Here is a 27,167-nt window from a genome sequence, read left to right as displayed (position 1 = left end):
CTCATAAAATTTAAATATTCGATAATTTTAGCGCGAAATTCTAAAAATTCCATTTCCTAAAAAAAAAACTACAAAAAATTTGAAAAATTTTGAAACTTAGGCGCGAAATTAAAAAAATTTAACTTTTTCCTGAAAAACCGAACAAAATATATAAAGTACTATTTTTATTATTCATTCGTGAAAAATCCGAATTAAACCGAATATTCTTCCTCATCCTCCTGTTCCAACTTCTCTCGTTCAACTTTTGCCTTCAATCTCGCTTTTTCCTCTTTTTTCGCCGCTTTTTCACATTGACGTCCACGCCACCAGTGACGATAGTAACGAGAAGTTTTTATGTAGTAAAGGATTAATATTGCCAGCAAAATGAAAATTATAGCACTGCCAGAAAGTCTGAAATTCGTAGATGTTCGAATTTTTGCAAGTTCTATTGTTTTTCTTCAATTTTCAGTGTAAAATTTGAATTAAACACCTTAAAATTACTCTAGAACCTAATTTTCAGCCCTTAGCCATCAATTTTCGTGAAATTCGATGTTTGCGTACTTGCGAAGCTACAGTAATCCCAGAAAACTCAATTTTGATGTAAATCAGTTGTTCTAGACAAATCTAAGTTTGAAATTCGAATTCAGCGCCCTAGCATTACCCAAAAATCAAATTTTCAGCCTTTAGCCACATTTTTTCGGCGTTTGCGTATTTCTGAAGCTACGTAACCCGAAATTTCCTGAAAAATGAGCTAGAAGCTCAGGAAAAAATGTTTTAGGAGTAAAATATTGCGCTGAAACCGAATTAAACAATTATTTCAAATAAAAATCAATAACGACAGCTGAAAATTACAGTTTTTGCCGTCAAACTCACATCAATGACTCATACAATTGCTCCTTTTTCGCTGAAATAATAGTTGGTCCAGTCGTTGCGTTCACATTCCACATGTCAACAATAATCGTCTCGTTCATGATGACAATACTGCTTGAAAAATGGAATATATTTATATATTTAGAATGTGAGAAAATATGAATTTGAAATTATTGGCCGGGAAAAACTATATTTTTTCTGTTTTTGAATTTACGTCATTGGTCAGAAATTCGATTACACAATGGAAACTACAATAATTTCGCCAAAAAAATGCAAAAATAACTTCAAAAACTGGCAGAAATTGACAATTTTAGGTTAAGCCATGGTGTAGTCTGCGTGGACAAGAGGATTTTTTTTTGGAATTTTCTCGTTTAACGTTTTTCAAAGTTTTCAATAGATATGTAACACATGATTTTTGAAGTTTTTGTATGAAAATTTGAGCAAAAGTTAGCATTTTTATTTTTTCAAATTTGCAGTCCGCGTGGGCAAGTTTCAAAGCTTCAATTTTCCAATTTTTTCTCGAAAATTTGAGAATTTTTTTTTATTAAACAATTTTCCACGAGGACTACACATTAACAGCATGATACAAAAAGACTTATTCGACCAACTTTGAAGTTTGAACTATCAAATAATAAAAACCGTTTCTATTAGAAGTTTCGGTATCCCTTTTTCGTCTAGAATCTCTCTAACTTTCTCTAGAAATAAAAAAGAAACCTTGTGATTCTTGAACCGGAAATTTTTGTATCAATATAATAGAAAAAACTTGTGATAATATTGAGAAAAATGTTTGCAAGTTGAAACATACGTACATAGGTCAAAAATAGTTTAAAGTTGGTGGAAATTTGAGTTTTCCGGTAGATTATAGGCGAAATCTATGTTTTTCTAACCCTTAAAATAAAAAAGAAAGAAAAAATGCCTGAAATTCCCCGGAAAAAGCACCAAAAATCAATTTTTGACCGAATGGCTCAGTGCGATTTTCAACATCTGCCAATCTGATCACCAGGGTTCGAGTCCGCGGTGTGCCGAAAATTTTTTATTTATTTTTTCTTGCATTTGTAATGCTTTACACATAACGAATTTCAATAAAAATATAAAAACCGTCAAATTTCGCCAAAATGGCTCAGTGCGATTTTTAACATCTACCAATCTCAACACCGGGGTTCGAACCCGCGGGGTGCCAAAAATTTTTATTTATAGTTTTTTTGCATTCTCATCGCATTAGACATTCAGGAACTCAAGAAATTTTCGAAAAAACAAAGATCTTCAAGTTTTTCACTGAAAAACAGATTTTTAAGCCTCGATAGCCTCGAGAAATGGAAATGAACTCAATTGAAAATTGAAAAAGATGAGCATGAGAGTATTTTTTTTTTTTGAAAAAACAAAAATATTTTCTCGGGCAAAGTGACTGACCACACCTCCATCGAAGAAAATGAAATATAAATTGAATCACGAGTTCCTGCTGTTTTTGCGCAGAAAAATATGACTCGAGACATAAATTGTATTTGTTATTCTCCACGTGGAGTACAAAAAAAACCAAAAAAAATATTTCCAAAAAAGTTGTTTCCCACGTGGAGTACACAACTATTTAAATTAATTGCAAAAATGTTCGTATCAATTTTGAGAAGGTAACCAAGAAATGGGCGGAGCTTCTAAAAAACTTCTAAAAAATAATTTTAGTCTATTTACCTTATGGTGTTTAAAGTCTTTGAACTTTCAAAATTTTTGGAAAAATGGGCGTGTCCGGATAAGCCCCGCCTCATTCTAGGCAGAAATTATAATATTTTCGAAAACTGACCAAGAAAGGGGCGGGGCCTTCGTGTAACTTGGCCGCGAGAAATAAAAAACTCGGCCCACAATTTTTGATCGCCATCAATTTTTCTAGGTCATGGAGGCCGATTTTTCTTTTTTCTAGGCAATTTTTCTAGGCCATCAATCATTTCTCGGCCATAAATTTTTCTAGGTTATAAATTTTTCTAGGCCATAAGTTTTTCTAGGCCATCAATTTTTCTCGGTCATCAATTTTTCTAGGCCATCAATTTTTCTAAGCCAAAAATTTTTCTCAGCCATCAATTTTTCTAGGCCACAAATTTTTTCTCGGTCATCAATTTTTCTCGGCCATAAATTTTTCTAGGCCATCAATTTTTCTAGGCCATCAATTTTTCTAGGCCATCAATTTTTCTAGGCCATCAATTTTTCTGGGCCATCAATTTTTCTGGGTCATCAATGTTTTTTCTAGGTCATCAATGTTTTTTCTAGGCCATCAATGTTTTTAGGTCATCAATGTTTTTTCTAGGCCATCAATGTTTTTAGGTCATCAATGTTTTTAGGTCATCAATTTTTCTAGGCCATCAATTTTTCTAGGCCATCAATGTTTTTTTCTAGGCCATCAATTTTCTCGGCTATAAATTTTTCTCGGCCATAAATTTTTCTCAGCCATAAATTTTTCTAGGCCATCAATTTTTCTAGGCCATCAATTTTTCTGGGCCATCAATTTTTCTGGGTCATCAATGTTTTTTCTAGGTCATCAATGTTTTTTCTAGGCCATCAATGTTTTTAGGTCATCAATGTTTTTAGGTCATCAATTTTTCTAGGCCATCAATTTTTCTGGGTCATCAATGTTTTTTCTAGGTCATCAATGTTTTTTCTAGGCCATCAATGTTTTTAGGTCATCAATGTTTTTAGGTCATCAATTTTTCTAGGCCATCAATTTTTCTGGGTCATCAATGTTTTTTCTAGGTCATCAATGTTTTTTCTAGGCCATCAATGTTTTTAGGTCATCAATGTTTTTAGGCCATCAATTTTTCTAGGCCATCAATTTTTCTAGGCCATCAATGTTTTTTTCTAGGCCATCAATTTTCTCGGCTATAAATTTTTCTCGGCCATAAATTTTTCTCAGCCATAAATTTTTCTAGGTCATCAATTTTTTTAGGCCATCAATGTTTTTCTAGGCCATCAATTTTCTAGGCCATCAATTTTTCTGGGTCAACAATGTTTTTTCTAGGTCATCAATGTTTTTTCTAGGCCATCAATGTTTTTAGGTCATCAATGTTTTTAGGTCATCAATTTTTCTAGGCCATCAATTTTTCTAGGCCATCAATGTTTTTTTCTAGGCCATCAATTTTCTCGGCTATAAATTTTTCTCGACCATAAATTTTTCTCAGCCATAAATTTTTCTAGGTCATCAATTTTTTTAGGCCATCAATGTTTTTCTAGGCCATCAATTTTCTAGGCCATCAATTTTTCTAGGCCATCAATTTTTCTCGGCCATCGTTTTTTCGCGTTCATCAATTTTTCTCGGCCTTTTGTAGCGTAGCCGCCGAAAAAGAAAACTCGGCCACCTGCGAAATTCCATTTTCATGAATAAAAATCGATAAATTCGGTGAAAAATTTTTTCCAATTTTAACCGAAATTCAAAAAAAACTCACTCTTCATGTAGAATCTCCTCGATAATTTCTCCTTCCATAAAAGTTGCCATATTTTTATAGAAAAAAAATCAATAATTTTTTGATTTTCTGTTTCAAAAAAGGAATGATTGTTTCCGATTATCATTGGAAAGAAGACGTCCTCCTTATCAAAAGGGGGCTATCTTTCTTTTTTATTTGATCGATTTGTTACACTCTGTGTTAAAAAAAAACTCACTCTTCAGGTAGAATCTCCTCGATAATTGTCAAACCTATTCATCTTTATTTGGCCCAAAATTAACAAAAAAAAGGTTTTTTTTGTGGAAAATGGGATTTTTTGCGGTGGTTTTTTAATTTTCAGAAAAGAAATTCGAACAAAATAAGGCAAATGTTTTCAGAGCTATAAAAGGCACTTTTGATTTTGGGAGGTGGAAGGGAGGTGGTTGTTCACAACAACAACAACAAGAAAATTTAATAATAATAGTAATAAAGAAAACATTGAATATCACGAGATAATACTCGAAAGGGGTTGGGTTGGTAGGAAGCAAATATAGTGGTTCGAGTTGGGGGAAGGAGAGCAAAAAAAATGAGCAAAAATGACTACCGTAATCCCGGCATAAAGTGTGTGTGTATCCCTTGAAGATTTCTCGGTGGAGCGCGTTTGCTTTAATGGTTTTTTTTTGCAATTTTATAATCGAAATTTTTGAATTTAAGACAAAAAAATCCAAGAGTGCGGTTTTTCAAGAAAAAATTGTGAATTTCACGGAAAATCCTAAAAAAATTTAAAGAAAAACTTGTAATTTTTACCCCAAAATTTCAGATTAATTTGAAAAAATTTCTGGAGATATTTTTTCAGAAAAATTGTTTTTAAAAAGCTGAAATTAAGATTTTTTCAAAATTTCGAGTTTTGAGTCAATTTTTCCCGGCAAAAAAGCAAATTTCAAATTTTTTTGAAAATTCCAAAATGCAAATGCGCTCTATCGAAAAAAAGGGGAGCTAACAGGGAAAATTACACGAAAAAGACAAAAAAAAACGAGTAAAGAACGAAAAAAAAGTGAGCGCATAAAAGAGAAAAAAGAATCCCAAACATGAAAACAAGCCAGAGATTAAAGTACCTCCGTATTTATTCGACCCCCCTGCCGAGACTCAATTTTAGGGGTAAAAAGTGCCAAAATTATCAATTTTTTTCGAAATTTTCACATGAAATTGGTCCCCGCGGGAGGTCCACACAGATCGTAATCTCTGGTGGGATGATGAAGCGCCTTTTAAAAAAATCGGCATTAAGAGTGTAAAGTTAATAAAAAAAATAACGAACGAACGAAAAATGGATACAAGAAATTCGAAAATTTGTGTGAAAATTTTCAGAAAAAGTGGAAGAACAACGACACGTTAAGGAGAAGAAGCATGAATGAATATTGAGCATTTTGTGTAGAGGTGTGTGTGTGTGGCAATTTTCTGAAAAAAAAAACTTGTATTACATTTTTCGTGTTGTGAAATTTAATGTGAAAATAAATTTCTAGTAAATAACTTTACTTTTTTCAATTTCCATTAAAAAATAATTTCCAAAAAAAAGTGGAAATTCTCCGCTTTTTTCGGTTTTTTTAAATCGAATTTTTACAATTTTTTTGAAAAATTAATTTTTACAATTTATTACACATTTTTCTCAAAAATTGAATTTTTTCGGCTTAAAATCGGCAATTCTCACTGATTTCACCCTTTTTTGCATGTTTTTTCTTAAAAAAAATTTACACCTTTTGTATCAATTTTTTTAAAGCAATTTTCATTCCAAAAAGTCATTTCTCAATATTTTTCTACACAAAAATAATGGAATTTCCACAAAAAACTGTGTTTTCATGGGTAGGAAAAAAAAAACAATTTCCACGCTATATTTGTAATTTTTCCGCGCGAAAATTTCAATTTTTAGATCAAAATTTATGCAAAGTTGAGAATTGAATCAGTTTCTGTACAAATTATGAATTTTCGCAGCTTTTTCCATGGAAAAAAGGTGAATTTTGGTGAAAAAATTGATTTTCACAATTGTTTCGTGGAATTTTTACGAAAACTCCAATTTTTGTAAGTTTTTCGGGGAAATTTGAATTTTCCGCACCTTTCCGCCCACACATTTACATCACCCTTTTCGGCAATGGAATAGGTGTTGACGCAGAACTTCCAACATTTGATGGTCTTGTCGTCGTAGTAGATCCATTTCCAGTAGTAGTTTCACGACTTTCACTAGCACGTGGTGTAGATGTATCCATTGCATCATCTTCTGGATATCCACCACTAAATGATTGATATGGCTGTTGAATTCCTGCTCCTCCAGCAGTAGTAGTAGTCATTTGACTACCAATTCCGTATCCAAAAGCCTGTGGGGCTTCACTATTTGGTCCGTGACCGAACAAATTCGAGTGACCACCGTGAAGAATGCTCGCCGTTTCTGGGTCTCCTGGCCTGAAAAAAAATTCCAAATTTTTGGGATTTTTCATATACTTGGAGAAATTTTAAATTTAAGAAAAATTGCATAAAAAAGGCTTTTTTAAATTTTTTTCGGGATTTTTTTTAGTAAATTGGCAATTCAAAAAATTATTGCTAAAAACTGATCTTTTTTTCAAATTTTAAAGAAAATTTTCGGTAAATTTATAGTAATTTTTCTTTAATTGGACTTTCTCTACCGGGCTTGGAATTATTTTTTATTGTACTTTTTTTTTTTGGAGATTGTTAATTTCTTAAATATATTTTCAGATTTTTTGAAGCAGTTTTTTGAAAAAAGTCAATTTTTCTTTTCTTTTTTTTCGACAATTTCCTATAAATTCCAATTTTTCGGAATTTTCTTCAAAAAATTCCAATTTTTTCACAATTTCCTCAAAAGATTCCATTTTTCCTTTTTTTTTGTTGGAATTTTCCATAATTTTAGGGAAATTTCTGAAAGTCTGATACTGATACATTTCCTTAAATTTGCTTTTTTGGAGCTTTAAGAAATTTCCCAAAAAAATGCGGAAATTAAATTTTAAAGAAAATTTTCTCTAAGAATTCGAAGTTTTCAGATTTTTTTGGTAAATTATTCTTTTTTTTTTTTAATCCAATTTTTCTGATTTTATGAGAATTTCTTCGAAAAAATTCAATTTTTAGATTTTTTCGTTGGTAATTCATTTATTTGGAAAAAAAAAACCTTTTTTTTTGCGATTTCTTTAGAAAAAATCCGATTTTTTCAGATTTTCTTAGCATTTCTCGGATAAAAATTCCAATTTTTATGGCGATTTCTTGAATAAAAAATTCCAATTTTCCTTTTTCGGCATTTTCTTCGAAAAATGCCTATTTTTCTGTTCTTTTTTTCATAATTTTTTTGAAATTTTTTTTTGGCAATTTTTTCTAAAAAATACCAATTTAACAGTTTTTAAAGCAAATTTTCTAAGTTTTTCAGTTTTTTTTTTTCGGCGATTTTTTCTAAAAATTCGAATTTTTTCGCAAAAATTTCCCACAAATTCCACGCACTTTCTCGGGCTCTTCGCAGCACCAGCTCTCGACATAGACGAAGCCAAATGTGCCACCGAAATTCCACCATGTCCTCCCTTATTCATCATTTCCAACACAGACGGTGCGACATAGGTGAATCCCACAAACGGATTATCACCATTCAAACTGAAATTCGTCTCACACGGCGAATCGACCGGCGTCATTTTTGTGAAACGCGCGTCAAACAGCGACGTATCCTCGTCGTTCTCTATATTCGGCTTGAATGGGGCTTCAAGCTGCCGTGCGTAGACCAGGTTCCAGTCCGTAGTCTTGAAAAACGCATGACTTTTGATCTCTTCCGCGTCACTGAGACCCGCGCCGAGCCGGGTATCCACATGGCGTTTCAAAAGCTTCTTGATCAAATCTCGAGCCTCATTCGACAAATAGGCCGGCAGAGTAAGCCGTCCCTTCAGGATTTTGTCAATCGTTTTTCGGCGATTTTCAGCGGTAAACGGTGGTCCACCAGTGAGCATGTCAAACATCAGAGCTCCGAGGCTCCACCAATCAACAGCTTTTCCATGTCCACAACGCATCAGAATCTCCGGTGCCATGTATTCGATAGTTCCACAGAATGTGTGAGTCTTCTGATCTCCCTCGATTTCCTCCTTACAAAGACCAAAATCTGTGAGCTTAACGTGTCCATAGGCGTCTAAAAGGATATTCTCTGGCTTCAAATCTCGATAGATGATTCCTTGCTGATGAAGATGCTCCAGAGAGACGACGATTTCCGAGAGATAGAACTTTGCGACGTTCTCCATGAACATTCCTTCTCGCTCCAAATGCATGAATAATTCGCCGCCAGATAGATATTCAAGGATTAAATACAGTTTTCCACCGGTTTGAAATGCGTACAATAAATCACAAATAAACGGAGACTTGACTGCTTCAAGAATGTTTCGTTCGGCTTTCGTGTGAGCTGTATCCTTTTGATTTCTGACAATTGTCGCTTTTTGGAGCACTTTCATCGCGAAGATTTGGCCATTGTCGGAGCCCGTCGTTTTTCGCACTTGGAATACCTGGAATTTGTTGAAAAATTTATAGAATTGTACTAAGAAAATAAGTGTTTTTTTTCAGAAGGTTTTCAGGTGGGTTTTGTATTAAAATTCAATTTTTTCGATTTTATTTTCGTTTTTGCTCAAAAATTTGAAATTTACAACATTTTGTTTTTTAAGGCGATTTTTCTGTTAATTTTTGCAAAAAATTGAAAACTTTCACTTTTTTTGTAGGAATTGGATTTTTTACGATTTTGGAAATTTTTTAATGAAATTTATAAAATTGTAATTACGAAAAAAGTTTTTTTTTTCAATTTTTTGAATTCATTTTTTCGGAGTTTTTTTTTGAAAATTGATGTTTTTTCCCCCGCTTTTTAATGGTAATTTTCGTTTTTCGCATAATTTAAAAGGTTTTTTCAGGGTTTAGGTGGATTTTTTTTTTGGAAATTCAGAATTTTCACATTTTTCGGGCGATTTTGACCATATTTAATATTCTGTCGCACATTTTTTTTGGGAAAAATTGAAGTTTACAGAATTTAAATTTTTTAGGCGAAATTGATTTTTTTTCTGTTGCGATTTTGGGCTTTTTTTGAGTGAAAAATTGAAATTGACATTTTTCCAGGTTTTCCAGAGAAAAGAAAAAAGAAATTTGTAGAATTTTTAATCAAAAAAGGAAGTCAGAGGTTTTAATATCAAAATTGTAATTTTTAGTAATTTCTAGTAAGATTTTTATTTTTTTTAATGTACTTTCTGTGGAAATTATTTTACAGGGTTTTGCAGCAAAATTGTAATTTTTTCGCATTTAAGCTGATTTTTGGAGTTTTTCTACAGGTTTTTATCGAAAATTCAACGTTTCTCATGGTTTTCTCTGTAGAAGTTTCGCAAAAAAGTCCAAATCTGAGTTTTTGCTAATTTTTTTAAAATTTTTTATTTATTCAGCATTTTTAGTGCTAAAAATGGATTTTTTCAGTTTTTTAGTAACTTTATTACAATTTTTAATTTTTTTCTTGAGAAAAACGACAATTTTCGAACCTTTCCATATCCTCCCTTGCCAAGAACTTTCAAAAGCTGAAAATCTTCGGGTCCAACACGAACATTTGGTGGATTAATTGCACTGGCACACAGTTGAATCGATTCCATCATCGGATCCTCCATATACGATGAGCTCGGCGGTGGAGCAGAAATTTGTCCCTGGAAAAATGAGAAAAAAAATTAAAATTTGAGCATAGCTTCCGCATCTCCAGTGGTAAATGTGCTCTATTGGCAAATTGTTGGCCGGAATACGGTATTTATTGCATTTTCAGCCGAGAATACCAGAATTCCAGTCGACAATAAGGATAAAGGCACAGAAACCACAGAAATATAATTTTAAACTATTTTTCGGCAAATTTCAGCGTTTCAGCAACGTTGAAATTGTCAGAAGCCGGCAAAATAGTGAGAAATGGTGAAATTTCACAATTTTTTAGTTTTGAGGTAATAAGCTGGGAAAGTGGCAAAAATTTTGCATTTTCGGGGCGAATTTCAGCGTTTTTGACCGTCAAAAACGGCAAAAATCGTGAATTTTCTTAATATTCGCATGGGAAATAGATTTTTTTAGCTCTCAAACTTGTCAAAAAACCATACATCAGCAACATTGCTGTACATGTGATCGTCCTCCATGATTTCCGTGCAGTTGTCATAGTGATATCTGAAATAAAAATTAAAAACATTTTTTTCTAAGTTTTCAGCCATTTTTCGCTTTTAACACACAGTTTTGAAGAAAAAAACGCTTTCTTTTAGATTTTTTTTTCCAAAAAAAAATTGATGGAAAATTGCGAATTTTCCAATTTTTAAAATTATTCAAGTCAAAATCCGCACAGTTTTCGAATAAAATTGATAAAATTTGAAAAACCCGAATTTTCTGTATTTCGCTTATTTTTCCGCAAATTTTTGAAAAATTCACCAAAAAAATCCACTTTCTAGTCTAAAAAATGTCAATTTTCTGTAGTTTCCTCTCTGTTATCACCTGATTAATGACACAAAGCACTGATCATTGGTGCAATCGGAAAATTGAAAAAAAATGAATTTTTTAAATTAGAAAATGATTTTTAAGATAAAAAATTTTACTGTAAATTTTTTTGAAAAATTGTGGAATGTTCGGAAATTCCGAAAATTATGAAAAAATTTTTTTTGTTAAAGTTAGCATATTTCAGCTCAGAAAACAGTTTTTGACAGTCGAAAATGTCATTTTTCAATCTAAAATTCCAGAAAATCACAATTTTAGTTGGAAAAAATCGAAATTTTCACCAGTTTTCTACAATAATTGTAGAAAATTTGAAAATGCAATTATTTTCTCCAAAAAACTGCAGATTTCGAATTTGTCGGAAAAATCTGAATTTTTTCAAAAAACCGAAAAATTTTGTGGAATATTCGAAATTTTAGCATTTTTTCGATAACAAAAACCTGAAAACCAGTGCAAATTTTAAATTTTTCGTGAAAACACCTTTAAAGTTTTTAACAAGTTTTTACAGAAACTTCAATTTTTATCAATTTTATTATAACTGTACAGATTTTGACTTTATAATACGAAAAATCTGCAATTTTTCATCAATTTTCGCAGAAAATTTAAAGCAAAAAACCGATTTTCCCCACAATTTGTATGTTTTTACCCAAAAAAAAAAACTCACGCATGACGCTGTGGCGATGCCTGTGACTCGTGGCCTTCCAGCTCGAACTCGAACACGTCAGCCATCGTTTTTTTTTCGTGTTTTTGTGGATTTTTTATCACAAAAAAAATTAATTAGGTACTATTATAGATATTTGTATTTTTTGTAATTAATAAGGAAAAAAGCAGTGATAATTTGGAGCAGCACGGAGTGGTGTGTGTTTCCAAAGAGATCAGCCCATCCAAATGTGTACAATATATAAATTGGTTCGTATAACCTGCAAGAAGGTAAAAAATTATTAAGATAATGGGAATATCGATTGATTTTTGTGAAAAAGATAGAGAGATACAGAGATACGATAATTAATAATAGAAATAAACGCACAAAAAAAACACATTTTTCTGTCGATTTCTGGGAATTTTTAAATTTTTGATTTTTTTTTCGTGCATTTTGAAATGTGGAAAATTATATTTAATTTGCAATTAAAAGAAAAATCCTCCTTTTAAATCGATTTTTTTTTTGAAATTTCAGGTTTTTTTTAAATGACAATTAAAAGAAAAAAAAGAGTCTAAAATGGAAATTATTGTATATATTAAAAGTCAATTTTTAAATATAAAATTTATAAAATAATGAATTTTTTCCGAAACAAAAAAACAAGAAAATTCGTAATTTTTTCCGTTTTTCACTGAAAAATTGACTTTTTTCAGTTTCAAAGCACACAAATCGTGGCAAAAACGAGAAAAAACTGTCTCCATTATCACTTTTCAATCAATTTTTTGGCGATAAGAAACTATAAGAAGCCTAAAAGATTTGATTTCGTCGTTGCGAAATTCCAAAGTGTTCTGGTATTTTCTCAAACAACAAAAAAAAGTGTTTTTCGACCCCTCTCCCGGGAGATCAGGTGTTTTTTATGTCATCATTTGTTCAGAAAATAATGATCACATGGGGAATTTGCGGTAATATTTCGTCACTTTTAATAAAAAAATATCAATAATAAATAATTTAAAGTTAAATTAAAACTAGAACATTTATTTTTAGAAGCAATCATTTCAATTTTCAAAACAAAAAAAAATCGATTTTTTTTTTGAAAAATCCCGAAAATTTCCAGTTTTAGCGGAAAAAAATAAGATTTTTATCGCTTTTTTTCTGAAAAATACCAAAAATTTCGGATTTTCCGTTTTTCGATTAACAAATCCGAGAAATCGGAGTTTTTCAGAGCATTTTCTTGATAATTTCACTTTTAACAAATTTTAGAAAAATTATTTCATGTCATTAAAAAAAAAACTCAAAAATCCGTTAAATTTAAACAAAATTGTTATTAAAAATTCGGTTTTTACACCAAAAACGGAATTTTCCTGTATTTTTCAGAGAAAATGTATTTTTTGTTCACTAAAAACGGAAATTTACCGAATTTATTGGTATTTTTTCGAGAAAAAGTCGTCAAATTAAAGATATGACAGGAGAAAAAGAATTTTTTTTTTTCGATATTTTCAAATTTCGCAAAAGAATTTTAAAAGTCAACTATTTAAAATACTCTTATAATTTTAAACCGAAAAGTTTATTTTTTGAAAAAAAGTTTGTTTTAAATTTTTAACTTAAATTGGTCGAAAATCCCCCCACCAGAAAAAAAATTCCAAAAAAAAAAGTTCAAATCAATCGATAGTGCTGATTTGACACAAAGCGTGGAAAGGTGGTCTGGTGTAAGCGAAGAGAAACCTGCGGACGGACACTGGGGAGGTGACACATACACAAGAAATAGTACGTCAATCGACAGAGTGCACCAGAGAACGATCAACCTAACCAGAGAGATGAGAGAGAGAGAAAGAGACATAGAAACGTCCCTTCAACCAAAAAAGTGAGAGAGAGAGAGAAGAGACACAGAGCAAGCGCATCCGTCTCTTTAAATTTGATGGTGTCTATATTGTATTGGGGAGCGTCTTTCTCTCGTTTTTCACTCCCCCCACCCGCGGTTTGCAACAATTCAGAGAGAATTACAAATTCACGCTTTTTCGCATGGTTCGAATTATCAAATTTCGATTGAAATTTTTGAAAAACTTTGGGTTTTCTTTTAAAAATTGCGAGAAAACGAGAAAAATCATCCGATTTGCACTGGAAATTGCCGAATTGCACGGGAAAATTGCCGAATTGCACGGGAAAATTGCCGAATTACACTGGAAAATTGCCGAATTGCACTGGAAAATTGCCGAATTGCAATGGAAAATTTCCGAATTGCACTGGAAAATTGCCAAATTGCACGGGAAAATTGCCGAATTGCACTGGAAAATTGCCAAATTGCACGGGAAAATTGCCGAATTGCACTGGAAATTGCCGAATTGCACGGGAAAATTGCCGAATTACACTGGAAAATTGCCGAATTGCACTGGAAAATTGCCGAATTGCAATGGAAAATTTCCGAATTGCACTGGAAAATTGCCAAATTGCACGGGAAAATTGCCGAATTGCACTGGAAAATTGCCAAATTGCACGGGAAAATTGCCGAATTGCACTGGAAAATTGCCAAATTGCACGGGAAAATTGCCGAATTGCACTGGAAAATTGCCGAATTACACTGGAAAATTGCCGAAATGCAGTGGAAAATTACCGAATTGCACGGGAAAATTGGTGAATTGCACGGGAAAATTCGAGCTTTGCTTGCCGATTTCAAAAAACACGAAAACAAAATACTACCGTACACCCGGTCGTGTCAAGACCAGGGACAGTGATTTTGTCGGTGTTAAAATCGGTTTCTCGGCGGTTTTGAGTCATTTTACAGCTTCAAAAGCCCGTAAAAACGCGAAATTTAGAATAAAGACAAAAACGAGCGAAATTTGCAATGAACAAATTCTCTTCCGGAGTCATCTAGTGAGCCTTCACCTGCTCGCCGAACAGCCGCTCCGGCTAATCAGTGGCTGCAAACCGGGCTTGTCGAAAAAAAGAGAACTTTGCAAAGTGTAAAAAGACCAAACTTTTTATAGGTCACTTGTCGCTGTATCAATTGTTATCGAGCGATCAATAAGCAATTTCAGAAATTGAAAGTTTTTGGCAAAAACTTGGCAAACTCGACAGAAGCCGATGAAAAACCAATTAAGAATAAGCAATTTTGCCGTAAAATGCTTCTTTTCTTGCATTTCCTCCAATTTGCCGGTTTTTTTGGAAATACTAAGCAATCGGTTGGGCAAGCCAATGAAAACCTTAGTTTTCGCCGATTTTCGATGAATTTTCCAGAGGAAAATTATTAACTTCCAAGTTGTCTACCACAAAAAATCGCAAATTTCCACTATTCGAAATTTGTGAGAGACTTCTTATCGGTAATAGTTTTATTGGCATTCACTCCAACTTGATAATCTATTCTCTGTCGCTTGTACTCTGACTAAACGCCCGGCCAACAGTAGCTGCGATAGTTCGGCGAGACTACAAAGGGAGAGAAAGTGAAAGTTGCAGTATTAGTACAACAGAAATTCTCTGAATAGAAAAAGAAGAAAGAGCAACTAGTAAGAGTCCTGAAATGGGAAATGAATCACGAATGCTTGTTTACGCGTGTGAATTCACACGGCTTTCACCTTGACAACGCCTGATGAGGAGGAAATGATGACGGAGCAGATGGGGAAGCAACAAGGAATTTGGATTATTAGGAAGAGTAAAAACTAGGAAAATTGGCAAATTGTACTGGAAAATTGCCGATTTGCACAGAAAATTCTTCCTATTAAAAACGGCGTAAAAAACTAGAAAAATTGCCGAACTGTATAGGAAAATTGCGGAACTGCAGGAAAATTGTAGAATTGCACAGGAAAATTTCCGAATTTCAAATAAAAATTGGTTCTTACAAAAACGGCGTAAAAACTAGGAACATTGCCGAATAGTAGGGAAAATTGCCGATCTGCACGGGAAAATTGCCTAATTTCAGAGGAAAATTGGCAAATTGCACAGAAGAATTGTATCTTTCAAAAACGGCAAAAAACGAGGAAAATTGCCGAATTGAAGAGAAACATTGACGAAAAAACATTGTTTTTGCCGATTTCACGTTAGAAAAACGCAAAAACAAAAACTACCGTACACCCGGTCGAGCCGAGACCATAGACAGTGATTTTGTGTTTTAAAATCGATTTTTCCGAAATTGAAAAATCGCATTTTGGGAATATTTCGGAATTCAGAAAACTAAATTAAAACAGAAAGTCATCGAATTAGTCATTAGTCAAAAAAAATCCGCCACTGGTAACTACTTATATAACTAAAAAGCCTAACTAGCGATCTAATCTGAAAACTTTCACAACTTTCACAGATTCCTATTACTCTTACTTATTTCGAAAAGTGAGAAACGTTGTAAAATAGTTTCGATGGAGAAGAAAAGTAGTGTAAATTCGGTTCGTTAGTTAGTGTCACTTCAAGAAAAAAACCAGTCAATCGGAGGGAGAGAGACGCAGACTGCTGGAGTATAGTACATGAGAAGGACATTTGTGTCACTGATAATTAGAATCTAATCAGTGGAGGGCAGGTTGCAATGATCCAAAATCGATAAAAATCGATTTAATCCAAAATTTTCCAAAAAAAAAAGTGTGTTTTTGTTTTTTTTTTTTGAAATTTTGATATTGAAATTCAAAAATTCGTCGCTTTTATTATTGTTTTGACGTTTTATCAGTGAACATTGAAAATAACTACAATACTACAAATTATCTCGAATTTTACTAATTTCTGGACATTTTTTAGTGTTTAATCTAATTTTCAAAAATATTTTTGTTAATGTAGATTAAAAAAAGAAGTAATTTTCCACTTTTCTTGCTAAAAAATAGCAAAAAAATGTGAAAACATTGAAAAATAGCCAAAAATTGAGTTTTTTTAAAAGCAATTTTTGAATTTAAACAGTTAGAAACTAGGGAATTGCAATTTTTTAGTATTTAATCAAATTTTTGCAGATATTTTTGTTAATGTAGACAAAAAAAGTAATCTTCCACTTTTTTTCGCTAAAAAATTAGCAAAAAAATTTGACAACCTTGGAAAATAGTCAAAAATTGAGTTTTTCGAATCAATTTTTGAATTTAAACATTTAAAACTTGCGTTTCAACTAGATTTTAGCTTAAAATTATTTAGAATTGATATTTTAAAGTCAAGTTTTGACTTTAAAATATAAGTTTTTCCTAATTTCAAGTTAAAATCTGATTTTTTGGCAAGTTTTAATCATTTTAACTCGAAAAATTGAGTCAAAAACCTCTGTTTTTGGCAATTTTTCAAGGTTTTCAATTTTTTGCTAATTTTTTAAAGCTTTTTTTCTCCAAAAATTCATTTTTCGAGCTCAAAACGGCGAATTTCAGCGAAAAAACGATGAAAATAACACATCGAAATCCAGTTCTCTTTGGCATATTTGTTGTTGTTGGCTGGTGGCAGAGGAGAAGGAAAAGTCAACTGAAAGAGACCGAAAAAAACAAAAACAATTGCTTCGCGACACGAGGAAAAACAGAAAACAGAACGAAAAAAAAAGTAAAAACGAGGCGAAAAATGTTCGAAAATAAACAAATAACGCTGGCTTTTTTCTTTTTTGTTGCCAAAATGTGTGGAAACTAATCGAATTAAAAGTGAAAATGCTCAAAATCTCAGTGAAAAACATGAAAATAGAGTGATTTTCACTAGAAAATCGGCTAAAAATCGAATTTTTAGCTTGCAAAAGCCCGTTTTTTGTAGGGAATTTTATGGTTTTTCGCTCTGAAATCGGTTTTTTCAATGAAAATTCGATTTTCTACTGACAAAAAGGTAATTTGAACGATTTTTAGATTAAAATCTGCATTTTTATGTGGATTTTTAGTTAAATTTCGATTTTGGTATACATTTTACGAGTTTCAGGCAAATTTCCGCTCTGAAATCGATTTTTTTGATCAGAAAATCATTGATTTTATTATTTTTTGGCCTAAAAATCCGCATTTTGAAGTTTATTTTCAGTGCAAATTTAGTTTTGGTGAATTTTTTCCTAAAAAAAACGACTAAACGTGGGATTTTTTAGCTAAAAATCCCTATTTTTGTCGCAAAAAATCGAAATTCGCAGTTACAGAGTCAAATGACGAAGATTTTCAGCTAAAAAATGATTAAAAAGCACTAAAAGCATCAAGCGTGGGCGAGCACAATTTTCAATTAAAAAAAAACACACACAAACATAGATATACAAGTACCGTGCGAAACGGCTACTGTAGCTCAAGCCAGCAAAAGGGGAAAAATCGATGAAAAATGTATTAAAGGGACAGAAAACTACGAGACAGAATCTTTTTTGAGGCGAAAAAAATAAAAAAAAATCAAAAAAGAAAGTGGAAAAAAAAACAAGAAACGAGGGAGATGGTGAACAAATTGGAATGTCAAATTATTCACAGTGGATTTTTTAAAAGAAACTGATTTCAAAAATTAGGGCTTCCATGGTAGGCAGGCGCGGTTTCAGACGTCTGCCTGAAACCTGTCCGCCTCACTTTTGCCTATTCTCTGCGTTTTGACGTGAATTTTTGGCGGGAGGCAGGCGGAGGTCGCCTACATGAAAGCCCAAGAAAAATACGAGAAAAATAGGAAAAATAAAGCTGTTGGAAGTAGAAGAAGAAGAAAAGGGGCAGGGAAACATTGAGAATTGGTATATACACTCAGCTGATTGGTAGTGTGGTAAAAGTGGGTTCCAAGGGGGCAGACCGTATTAAATAAGAGTTGGCTACGACGTTTTTCGTTTCTTAAAACACTATTGGAAATAGAACAGAAAGAAAATTAATGGGGGAAAAAGAGGCGACTATAATACAAAAACTAAAGAGTGGGAGAAAATTTTGGAACTTTGGTCTCGGGAGCTTGAAAAATCAAGATTTTTCTACAAAAAATCCAAAAAAATCGAGATTTTTCAATTTTGAAGCACGACCAATCAGGGCTTAGCTCCGCCCACTTTTCAACCAATCACAACCCCATGGCGCGGTTTTTGCTGTCTTTTTGTGTTTAATCGATTTTTTTTCGGTTTTTTTCCCCGAATTTTGCAACGGAAAACAACAATTTTTGTCTTTATTCCTGAAAAAAGATGATGCAAAACGATAAGTTTATGTCGTTTTGCTTAATTTTTTTCAGAAATAGAGACAAAAAAGGCTATATTTTGGGAAAAATGGTAGATTTCTATTTAAAAATAGTTAAAAACACTTTTTTTAAAAGAATATAATCGAGCGAAATCAAGAAATTTTGAATTAAAAATAGGAAAAACCGTACCGCAGTATGATTGGTTCAATAGTGGGCGGAGCTAATCGCTGATTAGTCAGGGCATTTTTTTCGATTTTTTTCAACAAAAAACCCCACAAAACAAGAAAAACAGTTAGACAGGCTTGTAGAGAAGAGTGGTGACGAACTTCTTGCGATAGCGTTGCGTCGATGAGAGCACCATAACGCTGTCCTTGATGGAGAGCGCGTACATGTGGTTGAGCATCACATGATTCGGCTCCGGCAGCACATTCGGATCGCATGACTCGGGCGTCTCCTTGTTGAGAAGCACCTGCATGAGTTGTGGTGGAATTACTGGTGGTCCGGCTGCCTTCCGAAGCATATCCATTGATGGGATCTCTTGGGTGAAGGAGCGCAGTTTTTCGAGCTCTCTGAAAAAGTTTTTTTTAGTTTTTTAGTGAACATTTCTGAAGTTTTCTCACCTGTCATTCGGAGTATCATGATTCTTGGTGCTCTCCGACTCGCCACGGAGCACCTCCCCGGCTGTAGATGACTGGAAGTCTTCATCCAGCGCTTCGAAAACTGCAAAATCCGAGTCTTGAATATTGATCATATTGTTCTCATTTCCATGAACGTCCTGTGCCTTTCCCTGATTATCGTCGACGACCCACGAGCCGTCCACTTGGAATTTGTACTCGTATTGTCCGGGTTGCAGGTCGATGATTGTCGAAAAGTCGTTTGTCGACTTTACCATCGGGATCCGCGTCTGCCAGTTATCCCATGATCCAACGATATGGACGACACGTGGCTGTGCGTTTTGTGTGAAACTCCAGCGGAATACCACTGGGCATTCGCCGGATTTGTCCTCATTTCCGTCCTGAAAATATTGAAAAATAATTTAAAAAAGGAATTTTTGGGATTTTTTGTGAAAATCTCACATCAAAAATCATCGGCGGTCCTCCATCCGGGTTCGGGAGTACTTGTCCGGCGATTTTTGCCGTTTCGCTCATCATCCGATGCCTTCGGAGGCCCGCCTTGTCGTTTGGGCCTCCATAGCGGGCGTCGGGCCCTCCAGACTGATTGTTGCCCATTTTCTTCTGGAATTTTCGCAATAAATCGATGAAATAAGGTGGAAAGAAGATTGAGAATTGAAAAAATGTGAGAAATCTCGGAAAAACCGACGAAAATTGATAAAAGTGACGGGATTAAAAATAAATAAACAGCTGCAAAATGCACATGATTCGGGTGCGGCGCGGAAATGTGGGCGGGGCGGAGGCAGGCAATGCCGCCGCACACTTTTTTCCATATTTATTTTTTGGATTTATTTATTTAATTTTTGCCGTTTTATCTATTTTTAAACAGTTTTTTTTCAGATTTGCAAGGAAAATGTCACTGGAAGAGCCTCCGGAAAAAATTAGAAAAATCGATACGATGAGGTAAGCCGTAAAAACCATTTTTGAAATAAAAATCCTCAAAAATCCTCAAAAACAACAACAAAATTCCAGAATTAAAGTCTACCCAATTCTGGATTCAACTCTCACTTGCGACACAATCCCATCGACTTCCTTCCAAGCTTTACGACTTGAAAACAAGAAAATTATTGGGACAGTAGGGAAACTTACCCTTTCCCCAAAATTAGTCGAAATTCTATATTTTCAGATTATCAGGCGACTTCCAGAACTTCCAGAAGAGCTTTCACACTTGAAAAGAGTCGGAAAAGACGGAAGTGTGCTGATAGCAGAGTCGGAGGAAGTCGCAAAGCTTATCGTGGGAAAGTTGGAGGACGCAGAAGCTCGGGTGGAAGATTTAGTGGTAGAAAATCAAAAAAAATCTGAAAATTCCTAATTTTTCAATTTTCAGCCAGTAAAAGTCGCGAGAACCAAGCCACAGACCCGACGGCAATTCCAAGTGGCTAAGGAGCTCTGGCCAACAGGATTTCACCCGAATCATGAGCTCGAGCAACTTCTAGACGGCTCTTTTCTCACAGAATCGCTGAAAAAATACGTGGATCGATGGCTCGGCGAAGCTGCTCGGCTGGGGGATGGTTGTATAGCTGTGCAGGTAATTTGCACCGCCTGAAAAATCCAAAAAATCCAAAAAATTCCAGAACGACGAGCTCCTCTCCACGGGCCGCCCGTCTTCCCATCCACTCGGCCACCCGGTAATGGAAATGGTTGGAAATCTGCCGAAAAGACACGGCGATGACTATCTTGGCACCGGATCCGACGTTTTCCTCATCACGGAGCCCTGTGCAATGTGCTCAATGGCTTTGGTGCATTTTCGTGTGAAGCGGGTTTTTTACGCGCGGAATTCCCGGAATGGCGTGTTGAAAGAAGGTTTGAAATGGAGAAATATTGAGAAAAAACCAGAAAAATTCATTTTTCCCACTGATTGCATATGAAAATTTAGAAATTTTTGGGTGAAAATCAACAAAATTCAATTTTTAAAAAACTTTTTTCATTTAAATTTCTCGATTTTCGTGTCAAAATTAAAATTAATTTTTAGACGGCTGGCAACTGCACCTGGAGCCCTCCATCAACCACCACTACGAGGTTTTTCGTGTTGAAGGCCTTCTGGATAATAATTATATTGTTGATAATTCTGACCGTTTTTGTTCCAATATTCAATTGTGAAGTTTTTTTTTTAATAAAAAAACAATACAAAATTGGTGGCCGAGTTCTTTACATCTCACGGCCACGTAGAGCTCAATCAGTGGAAATTACAGAAAGTTTCGAGTTTTGTTAATTTTTCATGTGAAATTGTAGTCTCTTTGTAGATTTTTTCCCAACTTCAGAGGTTTTAAATGTTTTTTGCATTAAAATCACCCCTACAGTACCCATATAATACACCTACAGTACCCCTACGGTACCCTGCAGTACAGTAAGCCAACAGTACCCCTATATTACCCTTACAGTATGACTACAGTACCCCTACAGTACCCTGCAGTACAGTAATCATACAGTACACCTATGATACCCCTACATTGCTCCCACAGCATGACTACAGTACCCCTACAGTACCCGTAACGTACCCATACAGTTCCCACATCGTACTTCTAGCAACTGTACCTTCCTGCAGCATACCGTTTATGTCAAACTACAGTTATTCTACAGTTTCTAAAATCTATCTACAGTATCTGCAGATCATCTTTCAAACGTGAAATGGATATTTTAGATATTGAAAAGCATTAGCCTTCTCCTTTTTCCTGAAAAAAAAGGTTTCCCAAGAAATCCCAACCTAAAATCGAATTTGCCGGCGGGTTCACACAATCCACAAAACAATCCGTTTACCCCGTACTCCTCCTCCTTTTGTCAAGAATTCACCCCGCAAAAAGTTTCAATTTTGCTCAAGCTTTCACTTTCCCTACTTTTCCAGGAAAAATGCACCCGAAAGTCAAAAAATCCTGGGAAATTTTGAAAATCTGCGTGTTTTTTCTGACGCTGTTCACTTTACTGTTTGCCACGTCGATTATCAATTTCTATCTGACACCTAGATTTTCAGGGCTCTGCGATTTTTATGATTATGGGTGAGTTTGTTGGTAAAAATTGATTTTTTTAATTTTGGAAATAAAATATTACTATACAGATGTGGACTAGTACTTTTTTTTATATTTTTTTTAGTAGGCTAGGGTTACTGTGGAGTACTGTAACATTGCGGGGGTACTGTAGTAGGCTTAGGGTTACGATTCTGGCTACTGTAGGATTACTGTAGTTTAAGGTTCATATATTCTGCCAGTTCTGTGATGTGTGTGATGGTTTAGTAGTACTGTAGGTATACCGTAGGGTTACTGTAGCTTGGGAAATTTTAGCTTTTGTCTATAGAAGAGGTGTTGGGTTGGAAGTTGGTGGGGGATCATGTCAAGGTTCTGTAGTGGTACTGTAGGGGTACTGTAGGTATACGGTAGGGCTACTGTAGGCTAATGATACTGTAGAGCCACGACCTGAAACTGTATAAATAGGTACCTAGAGTAGCCGTTGCCTACCGTAACCATATAGGATCGTGGCCCTGTAGTACCATTGGCCTACCGTAATATCATAAATGTAAGGTTACTGTAGGATTACTGTAGAATTTTGTTTTTCATAAATGCCACGTCATCGGACGTTACAAAAGAGGAATGTGAATCTCAGCGCCGGGCTACCATATTATTCATCGTTTTCTGTCTGGTTCGGCTGATTTCCAATAAATTCGAGAATTTTATCGGGACTAAATTGTGAGTTATCGACTTTTTTTTGGATTGTTTGCAAACCTTTGATTTGCAGCCTAAGAACCTGCTCGGTGCGTTCCACATTTCCTGGTCGACATTTTGGAGCTGCTCTCGGCTTCCCGTACCTTACAAGAAGCCTATCGAAAAGCATTCGAGTCGGCAGTGCACCTGTATTTCTTGTGATTATATTTGCGTCGACGTCTATCGCTTTTTATCCGTATGCCAAAGATTTTTCGAAACTAAGCAGGCGAGTTGGACAAGTTTGCAAATTAGCGGGCTTGTGAAGTGTCGGCTGCCAGCAGAAACCCGGTGAGACGTCGGCTGCTAATTGTAAAACCGTGAGGTGTCGGCTGAGAACCTATTGGTCGCCAACTACCAAACCGCGAGATGTCGGTTGCATCCGCTCATAAAACGTCAGCTGCAAGTTATCGAAATGTCGGCCGCCAACACTGCCTACCAACCCGTGAGGCGTCGGCTGCTTCCCCCTAATCTCACAAAATGGAAGTTTCCGCATTGCGAAAAATACTTCTAGTAGTAAAATTTGATGAGAAATTCAAATTTTTGATTGAAAATTCCAAAAAAGTCATTTTAAAACCTAAACATTTCAGATTAATCTACAACGCTGTTCAACGAAGGCACTACCTGTATAATCGCTCGATGATTCTAACTTTTATATCGATTTATTTCTATTTCTCGACAGTTTTGGTAGGTTTTAATGAGCAAAAAAACCTTTTCAAAGGGAAATGTTTCAAAAAAACTTTTTTTTTCAGATCGAGCTTCTGGACGTCTCATTCGGAATCTACTGCCCTCAGACCATATTCGGCTTCCAAATTTTGTTCCCTAACTTCAACTTTCCCATGTTTTTATACATATTACACACGATTATTTTACATCATCATAGAGCTATGCCGGCTATTATTTATGAGGTTTGAAAACAATTTCAAAAAATTTGTTTAAAAATTATTTTTTCAATTTCCGACTTTGTCAAAAATTCAAATTTTCAGGTTAACGGAGAGGACTGTTTTATACAATTAAATCGAATGAGATGCATCACTAATAAAGACTGCCCACAGATGTAAGTCCCGTCCACTTTTTGCGCAAAAATCAAGTTTTAGGTTTTGAATAAAGTTCAGATGAAATTCAAATTTTTAAGAAAAAAAACTAGATGTTTATTGGAATAATTAAGTACCTCTATAGTACCCCTACATTACCCCTAGGGTACCCTTACAGTACCCCTATAGTACCCCTTTCATACCACTACAGTACCAATTCAGTGCCCCTACAGTACTCCTATAGTACCCCTACAGTACCCGACAGTAATCCCACCGGTTTTTTTCAGGTCCACCGCCTTCCCATTGGACGCGCTGCCCTCAAAAACGACAACAATCCAGCGAAGAGCATTTGATGGAAGAATTATTCAAATTCGTCAATATCGGGAGTTGGATGACATTCTTCCGTGCAAAGTATCCACTCAAGTCAGAAAAGTATCAACATTCACCTCGAGACCTCCATCTTATGCTGTACCACCGTTACCTAGGGACTTGCCGTCGACTATTTTGGATTTGGAGTGATTTGTGAAATCTAAATAAAAAATTAAATTTTGCCTTTAAAATTCGGTGCAGCAGACATATCACATATTATTATAAATTTTATGCCTAAAACCGCAATTTTTTCAAAACACTCCGAAAAAAATTACCGAGTGCCGCACAGGGCTGGTTTGCAGCCGACATCCCCCTGGACATCTAAATTTGCAGCCGACAATTTCCTGGTTTTCCTGGTACAAGCGGCCGACAGTATACAGGTTGGAAAATAAACAAAATATGCTTAAAAATAAGAATTGCCGAAATCTTTTCTCTTTTTTGAAAAAAAAACTATTTTAAATGATGAACTCCCAAAAACCGATTACACGTGTTTGCCCGATTTCTTGTTTCAAAAAAATTTCAAATCAAAATCCCATTTATTTCGTTTTGCAGTTTACTAGAAATTCTACTAAAGACAAAATGGTTAGTTTTTTAAAATGATTTTTAGGGACTGATTTCTTTTTGAAAAAAAATCGATAATTTTTCAGTTCCCATATTCATGGCTTTCATCAACAATAAATTGGTCTCTTCTTCCGATCCATCTTCTCGGAATTTTCTACGTTTTCGTCGCGTTCAACTTTCGCCCATCACACATTTCCGACAGATCTTACCTCAAAGAATGGTAAAATTAAATTAGTTGCCAATTAGTTAGTTTCACATCTAATTTATTGTAGGTACTATTACAATTGTGTCTTCCAATTGGGTCTCGGAATACTTATGATACCTGAAATATTGACTAGTTCGCTTAGTGGTTGGCACTATTCGGTGTGTCATTCTGGAACACTTTACACAGGTAAGAATTGGGGAAAATGATGTCTAAAATTTCCAAAAAATCGATAATTTCTTAAAAAATCGATAATTTCTCGAAAAATCGATAGTTTTCCGAAAAAGCGACAACACGCGGTTCTGGCTTCCCTCAGAAATTGAAATGGAAGAGTTTGTGCCAAACTAGGCCATTTTGGCTCGGCCTTATCTGGGGTACATTTACGGCGCGTTGCGTGTCGCGTCGCGGCTCGATTGTAAAACTAAATGTATATGTCCGTGTGGAGTACACGACTTTCCCACGCGTTGTCCGGCTGGCGATTGTCAATGGAGCGCGAAAAATGTAGTGAGGAAGGCCAGAACCCCGTGTTTTTCCAACAAAAATAATCGATAACCTCTTGAAAATTTCGAAAAAAAGTTACGAAGAATTATGTCCCGAAAAAGCGGAGATCTCCAAAAAATACGTTTTTTTGCAAATAAATCAATAGTTTTCTTTTAAAAATCGATAATTTTGCCGGTAAATATTTGAAATTTCTAATTTTTTTTCAGGATTCTTCTCCGGAAGTGTAGTAGCAATCTGGACGTTCACAAAAGTCGTCGACCTCCTCGAAACGATGCTTCTTCTTTACGATGCTCGTCGTCCACTAACCATTCACATCATTCATCATTTCTTATCACTTTCGTTCGCCTTCACATTTTATTCTCAAAATTTCGCACTTCATCGATGGATTGTGTTCTTCAATTTGACCGCCCACGTCTTTTTGTACGCTTATCTGTCGGGATTCAAAATTTTGAATCGATGGACGCCGTGTTGGGTTGCCGTGTGCTCGTCGCAGATGCTTCAGCTCATTCTTCCGTTTATTGCAACGTTTTCGGCGGCGGCGGTGAGTTGAAAAATCGATAATTTTCAGAAATTATTGATTTTCTACTAATGATATTGATTTACGTAAAATTTTGCCGATTTCAGCAATTTTTATCGATTATTTCCAGAAACTGGCACGTGGAACCCGGTGTGATGCAAACGCGCTCGGTCTGCTAACACTGCAAATTGGGCTCGGTGTCCTGATCATTCTATTCGCCGAATTCTATTGGTCACGAGTTCAAGCGTTCCGTAAGAAGAATATGAAGAGTGGAGGAGGAGGTACCAGTAATAGTGACAGTTCGGAGCAAGAATCGGAGAAAGTTCTGAAGAAGCTGAAAGCCAGAAGACCGTCGGATGAAACTGTCATGTTTGAGAACGATTTTCCTGAATTGAGATCTGTCATTTTTTCGCCATAATATCGATTTTTGATAGGGAAATAAATTATTTTTGGGAAAAATTCTTCTTTTTCAGTTATACGTCTAAAATACGCCTGATCTCGGAGTTGCCATAAGGTTTCCGAATTGGGGATGTGCGGAAAATTTACTGAGTTTGCCGAACTTGCCGCTTGCCGAGCTCGGCAAATTTGCCGAATTTGGCTTTTGCCGAGTTTGGGAAATTTACCGAGTTTGCCAAATTGGTCGTTGGTCGAGCTTGGCAAATTTGCCGATTTCGCCGTTTGCCGAGCTCGGCAAATTTGCCGAATTTGCCATTTGTGGACCTTGGCAAATTTGCCGATTTTGCCGTTTGCCGAGCTCGGCAAATTTGCCGAATTTGCCATTTGTGGACCTTGGCAAATTTGCCGAATTGGTGGTTTGCCGAGCTTGGGAAATTTGCCGAACTTGTCGTTTGCCGAATTGGTCGTTTGCCGATTTTGCCGTTTTCCGAGCTTGGGAAAGTTGCCCATTTTGTCGTTTTTTGAGATTGGGAAATTTGCCGAATTTGTAGTTTGTCGAGCCGAATTTGCCATTAATTTTGGCACTTTTTGAGCTCCAAAAAAAATTGCGATTTACCAAGTATGATGACCACGGCAAATTTACCGAGTTTGCCGAATTTTGCCTCGGTAGCTCGGTAAATTTAAAAATTCACCGCACACCTTTAATAAGTCCCGGGTAAAAAATCATAACCAGAAAAACATTGACGTCATTCCTTCATTATTACAGTCCAGTTCCCCACTATATCGTGTGTCCTCTTTTTCCAAGCCACG

General features: G+C 35.1%; 6 protein-coding genes and 1 non-coding gene across 11 annotated transcripts; 3 read left to right on the top strand and 4 right to left on the bottom strand.

Moving 5' to 3' along the window:
* Nucleotides 1-147: 147 nt before the first annotated feature.
* Y47D3A.32 (uncharacterized protein) lies at nt 148-4,406 on the bottom strand. Of its 4 annotated transcripts, none has more exons than NM_001268184.3 (3): nt 4,275-4,406; nt 853-963; nt 150-390 (listed from the first exon to the last, which is right to left on the bottom strand). In NM_001268184.3, exons 1-3 carry the CDS (start codon nt 4,322-4,324, stop codon nt 192-194), a joined length of 360 nt encoding a protein of 119 aa, NP_001255113.1. In that variant the 5' UTR covers nt 4,325-4,406; the 3' UTR covers nt 150-191. The 4 variants fall into 4 exon arrangements, with proteins under 4 accessions (NP_001255115.1, NP_001255113.1, NP_001255114.1 ...); NM_001268185.3 differs by having other exon boundaries at nt 853-960; nt 4,275-4,370; NM_001268187.4 differs by having other exon boundaries at nt 164-378; nt 4,275-4,332.
* Nucleotides 4,407-4,515: 109 nt separating this feature from the next.
* rsks-1 (Ribosomal protein S6 kinase beta) lies at nt 4,516-11,677 on the bottom strand. Its single transcript, NM_067046.4, has 6 exons — nt 11,422-11,677; nt 10,379-10,442; nt 9,788-9,946; nt 7,743-8,779; nt 6,358-6,701; nt 4,516-5,705 (listed from the first exon to the last, which is right to left on the bottom strand). The coding sequence occupies exons 1-5, from the start codon at nt 11,484-11,486 to the stop codon at nt 6,374-6,376; spliced, it is 1,653 nt and encodes a 550-aa protein (NP_499447.2). The 5' UTR covers nt 11,487-11,677; the 3' UTR covers nt 4,516-5,705; nt 6,358-6,373.
* Nucleotides 11,678-17,592: 5,915 nt separating this feature from the next.
* On the bottom strand, nt 17,593-19,654 carry aakb-2 (Association with the SNF1 complex (ASC) domain-containing protein). The gene is made up of 3 exons (NM_067045.3): nt 19,494-19,654; nt 19,038-19,432; nt 17,593-18,986 (listed from the first exon to the last, which is right to left on the bottom strand). The coding sequence occupies exons 1-3, from the start codon at nt 19,644-19,646 to the stop codon at nt 18,710-18,712; spliced, it is 825 nt and encodes a 274-aa protein (NP_499446.1). The 5' UTR covers nt 19,647-19,654; the 3' UTR covers nt 17,593-18,709.
* On the bottom strand, nt 18,238-18,346 carry Y47D3A.35. Its single transcript, NR_101855.1, has one exon. It is a non-coding gene; the product is annotated as an Unclassified non-coding RNA Y47D3A.35 (non-coding RNA).
* A 274-nt stretch (nt 19,655-19,928) lies between the features above and the next one.
* On the top strand, nt 19,929-21,216 carry Y47D3A.14 (CMP/dCMP-type deaminase domain-containing protein). Its single transcript, NM_067044.5, has 6 exons — nt 19,929-19,991; nt 20,061-20,163; nt 20,215-20,367; nt 20,416-20,616; nt 20,663-20,891; nt 21,061-21,216. Exons 1-6 carry the CDS (start codon nt 19,942-19,944, stop codon nt 21,186-21,188), a joined length of 864 nt encoding a protein of 287 aa, NP_499445.2. The 5' UTR covers nt 19,929-19,941; the 3' UTR covers nt 21,189-21,216.
* A 719-nt stretch (nt 21,217-21,935) lies between these two features.
* Nucleotides 21,936-24,376, top strand: Y47D3A.34 (AcidPPc domain-containing protein; the record flags this gene model as incomplete). The annotated part of the gene is made up of 7 exons (NM_001268183.2): nt 21,936-22,081; nt 22,622-22,765; nt 22,815-23,006; nt 23,368-23,464; nt 23,530-23,685; nt 23,764-23,834; nt 24,099-24,376. The coding sequence occupies 7 exons, from the start codon at nt 21,936-21,938 to the stop codon at nt 24,328-24,330; spliced, it is 1,038 nt and encodes a 345-aa protein (NP_001255112.1). The 3' UTR covers nt 24,331-24,376.
* A 351-nt stretch (nt 24,377-24,727) lies between these two features.
* elo-8 lies at nt 24,728-26,420 on the top strand (the record flags this gene model as incomplete). 2 transcript variants are annotated; one of them, NM_001268181.4, is made up of 5 exons in its annotated part: nt 24,728-24,762; nt 24,828-24,961; nt 25,014-25,132; nt 25,651-25,985; nt 26,092-26,420. In NM_001268181.4, 5 exons carry the CDS (start codon nt 24,760-24,762, stop codon nt 26,377-26,379), a joined length of 879 nt encoding a protein of 292 aa, NP_001255110.1. The 2 variants fall into 2 exon arrangements, with proteins under 2 accessions (NP_001255110.1, NP_001255111.1); NM_001268182.3 differs by lacking the exons at nt 24,728-24,762; nt 24,828-24,961; nt 25,014-25,132 and having other exon boundaries at nt 25,938-25,985; nt 26,092-26,379.
* Nucleotides 26,421-27,167: the final 747 nt, after the last annotated feature.

This window comes from Caenorhabditis elegans, chromosome III (assembly GCF_000002985.6).
Source record: "Caenorhabditis elegans chromosome III".
Lineage (NCBI taxonomy): Eukaryota > Metazoa > Nematoda > Chromadorea > Rhabditida > Rhabditidae > Caenorhabditis > Caenorhabditis elegans.
Note: the sequence above shows the minus strand (reverse complement) of the source record. Positions and strands in the feature narration are given on the sequence as shown.

Coding starts and splice junctions, on each gene's coding strand:
- Y47D3A.32 (NM_001268184.3), bottom strand. CDS start 4,324: ATGGCAACTTTTATGGAAGGAGAAATTATCGAGGAGATTCTACATGAA. Junction 964..4,274: donor GAGGAGATTCTACATGAAGA/GTGAGTTTTTTT, acceptor CCATTTTTCAAG/CAGTATTGTCATCATGAACG. Junction 391..852: donor CAATTGTATGAGTCATTGAT/GTGAGTTTGACG, acceptor TACGAATTTCAG/ACTTTCTGGCAGTGCTATAA.
- aakb-2 (NM_067045.3), bottom strand. CDS start 19,646: ATGGGCAACAATCAGTCTGGAGGGCCCGACGCCCGCTATGGAGGCCCA. Junction 19,433..19,493: donor GACCGCCGATGATTTTTGAT/GTGAGATTTTCA, acceptor CAATATTTTCAG/GACGGAAATGAGGACAAATC. Junction 18,987..19,037: donor CATGATACTCCGAATGACAG/GTGAGAAAACTT, acceptor AAACTTTTTCAG/AGAGCTCGAAAAACTGCGCT.
- rsks-1 (NM_067046.4), bottom strand. CDS start 11,486: ATGGCTGACGTGTTCGAGTTCGAGCTGGAAGGCCACGAGTCACAGGCA. Junction 10,443..11,421: donor GCATCGCCACAGCGTCATGC/GTGAGTTTTTTT, acceptor TTTTTATTTCAG/ATATCACTATGACAACTGCA. Junction 9,947..10,378: donor TGTACAGCAATGTTGCTGAT/GTATGGTTTTTT, acceptor TCATTTTTCCAG/GGACAAATTTCTGCTCCACC.
- Y47D3A.14 (NM_067044.5), top strand. CDS start 19,942: ATGTCACTGGAAGAGCCTCCGGAAAAAATTAGAAAAATCGATACGATG. Junction 19,992..20,060: donor AGAAAAATCGATACGATGAG/GTAAGCCGTAAA, acceptor ACAAAATTCCAG/AATTAAAGTCTACCCAATTC. Junction 20,164..20,214: donor ACAAGAAAATTATTGGGACA/GTAGGGAAACTT, acceptor CTATATTTTCAG/ATTATCAGGCGACTTCCAGA.